At 37.8% G+C, this 9,629-nt stretch overlaps 1 protein-coding gene across 1 annotated transcript in view; it reads right to left on the bottom strand.

Moving 5' to 3' along the window:
• Positions 1-2,271: 2,271 nt before the first annotated feature.
• LOC104160340 (band 4.1-like protein 4A) overlaps positions 2,272-9,629 on the bottom strand; it is a gene marked incomplete at both ends in the record, with an annotated part of 14,571 nt that continues 7,213 nt past the window's right edge. The window contains 3 exons of the mRNA XM_009698435.1: positions 2,272-2,369; positions 6,000-6,078; positions 7,147-7,198. Of these exons, the coding sequence (XP_009696737.1) occupies positions 2,272-2,369; positions 6,000-6,078; positions 7,147-7,198 (229 nt within the window). The remainder of the gene's footprint in view (positions 2,370-5,999; positions 6,079-7,146; positions 7,199-9,629) is intronic.

Raw genomic sequence — 9,629 nt, 5'->3', positions numbered from 1 at the left:
AAAATAAATATGCACCTTCGTCAGAACTCACTTCTACTTAACTATAATTGCACCTATCTGAGAAATCCTGTGAAAGTTAGCATTTCAACTTTTTAATAACCCTGAGTAAAATCTGCATAGAATAGGCTTCTCTGAGAAAAGCTCCACAGGTTTCTATCCAATGCCCACTAAGCCAAAAACATAGCCAAAAGGAGGCTTCAAGAGTCAAGAAGAAAAAGACCCATCTAATAACTCATGCTTCTTTCCAGAATTCAGTGATGTTTCTAGAACAAGACAACGATCTGCTCAGTAGGGATGTTGAGAAGTTTCTCTAGAAAACCCCCATAAAACGATGTGGTTCTTGCCCACAGTAAGAGTAAGAACAGGCATGACTACGACAGCAACAACTCCAGAACTCCCAATAGGAAAACTGGTATATTCTGCAAACTGTGCTGTGTGTACTGATTTTCCTACCATCACCACTATAATAGTCTGCAATCTTTGATCACAGAAGAAAGAAAACGATTCATGTACTAAGGACAGGATCTGCCCAGAGACCAAAGATGACACCCAGGCACCACCTGCATGGCAAAAGCAGGGCCCGTAGCTGGAGCATGACATGGGCAGAGGACTTTGGGGGAACACGTGGCCCTGGCTCCATCTCTGGAACTCGGTCGCTGCTCGCTCCACTGGGAAAGACACCACCAATATCATTACAGAAGCAGAGCTTCTCAGCTATTACTGAATTCCGACAAACGCACTTTATCTCAGTTTGGGAAAGAAAAAAACACGGTCTGGCACATCACCCTTGGAAAAGCTGTTGACCTCGGTGCTGATGCTTTGGGTTCATATTTTCAGTATCTGACACAGACATTTCTCAGGTGTCTTTATATACTTTGAACAACTGCAGACCCTAAATAAAAGGACAAAGCTTTTGGCAGAGTCAATGGGAATGTATGCTTGCTGGTGCCAGGACAAACTTTCAGCCACTGTATGTAACCTTTGCCATGCTTCAACTCTCCTCTCTCACATGAGCTTCCTCATTGTCTTCCACAGAATATCTGAGATCAGAATCACAGGAACAGGATTTTATACCACAACAACATCTCTCCATACTATAACCACCTTACAAAATGACTAAAGGACAAGAATTTATTCTTTTTACTCATTTCTCGTAATATGATTAAGAAGCTACCGTCATTGCATATTTTTTTGCTTCATACTTGCAGTATTTTTTCAGGGAAGGCACATATCCCAGTAAAGTGAAATGTGCATCGCAAATAGTTTTTCAGAGTATGACATGTCACATTTCTTACACGGCAAAATGGAGTTAAAAATAATTGTACAAAATAAAAGCTGCCTGAAATTTTAGCTTTTCAGAAACATATATAACACATCGTGAAATTCTGTATAATACCCACTCTCATTTCATGCACAAGTTATTCTGCCTTGTTATTCTAAAGTAGAACTGAAAGGAGGACTATTTTTTATGTCGTATTAAGTTTTGTTGAGTCACACTTGGAACACCAATAATACAAATAATCTTTGCTTAATACATATCACTCATAAGAAATCTAAATTTAACATAGAACAAATTACAGATACAGGTTCCAGCACAGCTCATCGTATGATTTTTCATTACCAATTGTGTTTGAATACAGAACTTGAGCTGTAATGTAAAATGAATAACCAACTGGCAGACAGACAGCTCCTTCCACAGACTGCTAGTTCTATCGACTATGCAGGATATAACACCCACTTCTGAAAAGCTTACTACTGATGGGTGAATGCAGATAAATGACAGATATAATTAAAATTCTTTACTTCAGGTCAAAACACATCCTCCTTTCAAGCACAGGTACATTCATACTGACATAATGTAATTTCCAAAAGAATCTTTTATTTCATAGACTTTGTTGGCTGAAGGCTGTCAATAACCTATCAAATCTATAAACCTCCTGATGAAAGTTTTGTCATACTCCATATGCAATCCAGAGTAAGTCATAAACTCTTAAGTACATGAAAAGATATTCCTCAGCAAGGCAGAGTGTTTGGCAGAATCTTCAGACTGACTTTTCAGTTTCTTTTTTACATTAACTTCTATATTGCTTCTATATTATCTGTTCAGGATGGTCACTTATTTACAGTTCCTTAGTTGAAATCAGTCATACTAGTTTTGTTCTGTTTTGGAATGAACGCATAAAGTGTTAGTGAAGTCTCCAGTCACCACTTGAAATTAATCATAATGCAGGATTAAGAGAAATAAGCTCTCAGTTGGCCAGAAGAACTTACACTGAATTATATATGCTCCCAGCTGTGCTGCAGTGTTGACTGGACAAGGCAAACGGCCCTGTAAAACATCTTGCTTGACCTGCAAGAAAAACTGATACCTAAAACACAGAGAAAAAACAAAGTTGTTATTATTTCAATATTGAGTCTGATGCACCAAGTATTGTTTCATCACCTTCCAGTTTACTGAAGACGTACCATGTACCATAACTATGTGACGGTCAAAAACTGTATCCCTCCCTCAATGTCTTTTCCCCTACTGACCTTGAAGTAACAACTAAGATTAATCTAGTGAAAGAACCATGGTAGGGGAGCACTCTGTAGTTTTCCCATCTGCTCACATCGTGCAGATGCAATTCATTTTCCCCCAAACAATGTAATTACTCTCTTTTGACTTTCATAGAGCAGTCAGGAAGTAGGGAAGAAGGCTAGGAATCAGAAAAAATGAACAAAAAACCTATCAAAGACCTGATGTTTAACCTGATCAATGGATCAACCTAAGGGAAAACTGGGTATTGGATACTTTTTACTCAAATACTTCCTCTCCACACACCAGACTATCAACTCTAGAGCAGCAAGCAGATTTCGTGGAGTCCATACCCCCATGAAAAAGATGCACTGGCACACCATCAGCAGCTAACTGTATCTGTCATAGCATAGGGTACTCTCCTTCTTGGAACAGAGATAGCAGGGGTAAAAATGTAATTTTCAAAGTCATAACCTCCTTCTACACTTGATGAAGCACGTACTGAGACCACTTACAGTGAAACAACATGCACAAAACTGTTGGAAAAATAAAGACTTTTAAAGACAAGCCATCATACAAAGGATCTGCTTGGTTTTGCAACTCCCCATACTCATTTATAGGAAATCTTTTAAATGCTGATTAGATTTTGTCTGGTTTTATTACAACAGACTTACGCAGTGTTTCACATCATCCTAAGCAAATTTCTTGCACCAAGTTCCTACAAAAGGTAACAATACTGAGAAGGTAACTTTTTAAAGAAAAAATGATGATCCATACAAACATATAGCTTTTTCATTATTCACTAGTTCAACTTTATCTATGTAGAGCCATTCAGCTACACTGCAAATAATTTTTTCTGTGTTAGTACAAGTTACTTATGAAAGCACCTTGGAATGATCAGTAAGTTCAAAGTGCCTCTACGCTGATTTCAGGGAAGTTCACAAACTGCAGGTTACATGATAGCTGATCGACAAACCATTGAAGATCCAATCAAAGTTACTAGCTTTATCAGCCCAGATGAGGCTCTGAATAAGAATACCAGTGTATTCCTGGTTAAAGATTCCCAAGAATTTCTGCTCTGACAGATGTTACAGTAGGAATGTCCTTAAAAAAATGGCTAATATTCTCCACCTTAAAGGACCAGGGCACCGCATAAGAATTTTCTGAGAATGTCTTTGGGCAACACAAAACACACACAGTCAGCGTTTCTTCACTCTAAGCAATACTTCAGTACTACTTCTAGCTTACGCTTGCCAGTCCTACCTAGAAAAATCTTCTCTGTATGCATGATGATAATGACAAAGATGATTTTAAATCTACTGTGGAGTACACAGCATCTTCTTTTTAACATGACATGCATTTCTGATATGCACTCATTTTTCTGTTAGCACTTCTCCATCTCTACCGTGCAGAGCTTCATACCAGATGATGCTACAAATGTCTTTTCCATGTAGCAGGTATCTATATTTCTGCAGTCTCAGAGCATAGTCTCAAAATAAAGCAGGATAGGAAACTGCAAAAAACACCACCTCCCTGAAAAAAACTAGTCAGAGCCAACTGTTAAGTGCTTAAATGTCTCCTATAAACCGAACAATCTCAATTCCCACTGAAGCCACTAAGCTCCTCACAAAACCAGGCCTTTTGTCCAAACTGTAGCTAAAGCACTCTCACCTTGTGCGCTGTCAAGTTTGTCGTGCATACATAATAGTGCCTAAGTGCTAGTTTGTTCTAGCAAACACATCCAGCAAATGGCAATATGAATCATCGAAATGTTAGCTTTCACCCGCAAGCCAGACAGATTTTGCTGTGAAGCAATTACAAATTTGACAGGTTTTCATTATTTGCAAATAGTAATCACGTAACACCACAGATCATCAACATCTACTAACAACAGACTCTGCTCTTGTATCCATTAAAATAACAAACATACGCTCCAAAGAAACACATTGGTTAGCGCAAACGGTTAACACGTCTCTGGAATTACACACTTTGGCAGAAAATTATTATTATAAAGAAAAATAGGGCCTTTAATCCCTCCTAAGCGAAAGGAGGTTTTATTATTACTATATTTTTTTCTGAAAAGGTATACCTTCCTTCCAAGGTTTAAAAGCCTATAGGAATAAATGCTTTGAAATGTTGAGGGTATTTGACTATTCAATATGTTTTCTTGAAGACTGTCAATACAAGCATATCATTTTCTTATGCTCTCCCTCTGTACCTTCTAAGGTACAAATTCTGTATAACCAAACACTGTGCAGACATGAGCAGAGGCTTACTAATTATACTAAAATGCTCCTCGACTAGATTCACACACCTAGTCAGCAGTGCAAATCACTGACTGAACTTATCACTAGGCAAAAAGAAACAGTTTTTGAAAAATTAGCCCTGGTCATTTCCCAGGCAGAAATCCACGCTGCCTCCCGGGTAGCAATCACAACACGTTTGGTGGCCAAAGCTCCCTTCCCAGGGCCATCTGCCTTCCCTTGTAAGCAGGGCTGAAAGCACTTCTGGAAAAGTACAGGAAAACTGCATCAAACTCTCATGGTACAGAGCCATCACACTGCGGCCAGCTTACACTCTTTTACCTGCAAAGTCACAGTGTTTGTTATTTTTACCAGGTCAGCCTCAATCTTGTTATATTGGAGACTTCCACTCCTGCTCTGCCAGTATGGAAACAAAAGAATTTTCTCATTCTGTACAAGAAAAATATTCTGCCTGTGCTGCAACAACTGCCATCTTTGATTAAGGAAAATAAAAAACTCTGCATGCATTCTAATGAATTCTCCTGTGTCATATTCCTAGGACATCAGAATAAATATTTTGGCATTTGTTAATGCAAGTCAGTGCACTAATTTTGTCCGCCTACCTATCCAAATTCTCCAATTTCGTTTTGAACCTGAAACTAACTGTCTGAGACCTTTCAAAAATAAAGCAGACAGAAAACCCTGTGTGTGACAGTTCAGGCAAGCATGTGTCTATGCACATGCGTGTGTCTGTGTCAGTGTGTGCACATTCTGTAGAGGCCAAGCTTAGTTAAAAGAATCAAAAGTATGCAACTCTTCAATTTCCTTCACATATTTTTAGAAAGACCAAAAGAAAACCTCTTGAAAAATGGTTCTGGAATTTAAGCTATGGCCAATAAAGAAGAAAATTCCTTGTATTTGTATTTGATATTGAAGTTAACTCTAAACTTGATTACAGCACAATATAAATGCAGATGTGACAATGCATTCCTTAAAAAACCCCACAAATGTACATCAAGTCCCTTTGGTTTTTTATGCACCAGAGAGCCCCTTTTCATCTCAAGCTTTCAAATAGTTGTCCATACATACCAACCATTGTGGAGTAACAATTCTCTTCCTTCACATACATGTTCAAGCAACAATGTTCAGATGTCCAAGCAAAAAAAAATCCAACCCAGCACCTGGCTGGAACAGATTTCTGCCCTGAAATCAACAACCTGCACTCTTACTGAATACTGTACCTTGTTATTTCTTCTTTAAGTTTACATGGATCCTCTGCATAGAATTTAATGCCAAAATACAGTGTGTACGGTGGTCCAGCTGAGGGAAAAAAATATTTGGTGCAAAAGTTAGTTGTTATGAACTGTTGTTATGAACTGTTACTAGCTGACTACAAAACAGCTACTAAGAAGCCTATCTTAATATTTTCTGAAACTTGAAAGTTTCAGAAAAACTCTGACACCCACATAGCAAATCTGTGCTTCTACACTCATTACACACAAGGAAAAAAAAAGGATTTTTATTATTCTTTTTCTAGTCTTGTGTTTATTTATTCACAGCTCACCTGTCTACTTGGAGTTTTTCCTCATTTTGAAGATTTAACTTTAGATTTCATTGTCAGCTTACTGTTTCTCCAAGTTTGGGGTGTTTTTTTTTACTGCTTGCTTTTCACCTTTACATACTTTTTCCACTGAAACGTCTTGAAAAATGTAATTGTGCACGAAATGTGATTCCCCATCATAACTAATATCACTGGATACTAATCCCTTCCACACTTTCAAATATCTTATGAAGCAACTTTAATTATGTGACACTTTAATTAAGAAATATTTGGAAAAGCTTTTCAATTCACCTTTTTAAAATGTTATTCTCCCAAAATATTCATTTAACTCAGTATCAAAATTCTTACAGCTACATTTATTCCATGCACACACCACTTCCACATGTTTTTATAGAAGGTCTCTTAAGTAAAACAATCTTATCATGTTCTTTAATTGTAATATCTGAAGAGTAATAGTAACAGCAGACACTCTATTTTTGCTTTCAGAAGCAAAAAGGAATCTAAGTTGGTTATGGTATGGTACAGTATGATAAAGCTACTATAAAATTAATTATACATGTTAAGAATAGCACCATTTATTATTCTAAAATAAAATTTAAGCACAGAGAAATCTTTGGACAATAATCACACAAATCACTGGAAAATTATGGTATGTTCAATCTATGTGTGAAATTTTGATACAGCTATGAACTACAGCAGTAAACTTGTTCAAGAACTATGAATCTGTTGTGACTGGAACATAAATGTTGTAACAGCTGTACATATGGAACATTGCCTCTGTTACTTCTTCTTCAGATACATTCTTTAAGTTCAAATTAAATACATACTGTTTATCAATTCTTTATGTTCAGCAAGCGTCTTTGCAGGATCCAGCCAGTACTGTGAGACAGATAATTATGGAAATTAGTCACTTAACATGGAAAATTAATACAGAACAATTGCAATTCTATATTTATTCATATATTTATATTTATTAGCAGAGTGACACACTTCAGTCTGCTAATGACAAACTTGTGCCAGCTTCTGATCAGAGAAACACTGTCTGTACAAGTCTAATGTTGTGTATCTTCTCTGAGGGTAGGGGTCTTCCTAAAAGACAATCTGTTCGGTAAGAGCCACTGCATTTCAGGCTCGTGACAAGCTGGCTCTACAGAAGTATCATACTAAGTACCCATTGGTGGCTACCTGATCTGTTACAGCTAGCATATGGATGTGTAATCTTGCTATCTTCTTTCTGGGAGATTAACCTAAGCAGGATAACTCTAAATAACAGCAACAGCAAAGCACGTAAGACAGGACCCACAAGGAAAGAATGAAGGGGCTTCACTTGTTTTCTGAAAAGCAAAAGACTGTAGGGGGGTATAGGCCTAACAGCACTCTTGCAAAACCTGAGAAATTGCTGCAAGAACATAGGGATCAATTTTTCTTCATGTCCACCAAGTACGAAGAAATTGCCTTAACTAGAAGCAAAGAAAAATTAATTTCGATTTTTCAGAAATGGTTTCTAGTAGCAGGGGGAGAGGGTGACTGGAAATTGCCACCAAGATAGGGAGGGCACAGACTCTTCCACTGGACGGTTCACAGGACTAGTTGGACAAATGGGTCACAGATGATCTAGGTATGCTTAAGACGCCACAGAGCGATGAACTGTTATATGAGTTCCCATACCATTTGATCAACAGATAATCTGCAGTACAATTTCTCACCGATTACTCCGCCCCGCCTTTACCAAACTTCTAATAAAAGTTATCCTGGTGTTAGTACTGACCACAGACCAGCTGCGTACTTCGTACCATGGCTACACAGGTCACCAGTAACCCACTCTTGTAATCCCTCCAGCTACTTATTCCTTCCTTAGCTTGACATTTTTGTGATTCAGTTTTGGAAGGAAGCACAGAGGCAGCTGCCAAGACCATTGTTGTCTTCCTTTTCTTCAGTCCTCTTCCCTCATACACAAATTTTTTGGACCAGCTGAGATTGGTACCCCTTCTTAAAACACTGGAAACAAAAAGGCTGCAGAACATATCTGCTAGAAAGAGCAAATTAAGGCAGATTGAATCTAATCCCTTAGTACTCACACCTTTTTTAACTGAGAAACTACATAGATCAATGAACAAAGAAACTCCTTACCTGCACCCCTGAACTAACCCTACAGAGAATAAGAATAAAATGATTAATCAAAAAATCTCCCCCTTCTATCCAAAGGACTCTCTGGACTAAAAAAATTTCATTATTAGAAGGGAGGGAAAAACACTACAAAGCATTTGAGTGGAAAATCTCAAGCAACTAACTTCATAAGTAGTTATAAACAACTATCATCATTTTGACAAAACATGAAAACAAACTACTTCCATTAGCTGCTGATCCACCTGCAATAGAAATAGCTGTATGACTTGTCCTTGGCCATTGCTATTTCATATCCTGGAGTGTTTGTTAAGAAAATTTCCAAAATTTTGAAGGAAAAAACCATATACAGTACATGTTTGCATGAAATACATTTAATAGCTATTCAAATAGAAACGCTCTTAACCTCAACATAAGGTGGGAAGGAAAAAAAACTTATCACGCTTGAGCAGACATCCTATTGGAACTCCAAATCAGCAATAACCTGAGCTAGCACAATAGGCCGATAAACAGATTTTACAGTCAACAGGCAGAAGAAAGGCAAAATGATTCTGCGATGCACATACTGGCTATGCAATGCGGTCAGAATTTGGGCTGACCTCTTCTCAAGACTGGCATCACAGTATGAACAACACACTGTCAAGCTAACTTGCTTATCATTGACAGCTTTGTGTTACACTGTAAGAAATCAAAACTATCCTGTCTCAAAATCAGATCAAAATCTATCATGCAATAACTCTTTCATTAAGTTCTCCTGAACTCAACTGAAATCAACTTCAAGATCTATTACCTTATAGTCCTCTTTGCAGTTTAGCTTTACAAGCATAAGTAGATCAATTATTTGTAAAAAAAATAATGGATATTGATGGATCATCATTCAAGTTTGCAAGTCAAGCACAGAACAGTTACAGAATTTTGGTTGTCTCTGCAACCTGAACTCCATTGCCTCTTATATCCATGCGATTCACTGCTGCCATGAGACAAACCAGGATTCGGCCAAGTAATAAAAGACGGTATGGACACATACAGACAATACAATCAAAACAGAGTCGCATTGGAACCCTCAGTTCTCACTAGGTGGTACTTCACTGGCAAGTCAAATGACTCTTTGCATGGCCTTCTGAAGGTTATCTCCAAGCTTGGGGGAAGGGGTCAAAACTCACAGGGAAAACTGCAAGTCCAGATT

This window comes from Cariama cristata, unplaced genomic scaffold (genome assembly GCF_000690535.1).
Source record: "Cariama cristata isolate BGI_N322 unplaced genomic scaffold, ASM69053v1 scaffold40954, whole genome shotgun sequence".
NCBI lineage: Eukaryota > Metazoa > Chordata > Aves > Cariamiformes > Cariamidae > Cariama > Cariama cristata.
The sequence above is the reverse complement of the archived record's forward strand: the minus strand, read 5'-3'. Positions and strand labels throughout refer to the sequence as shown.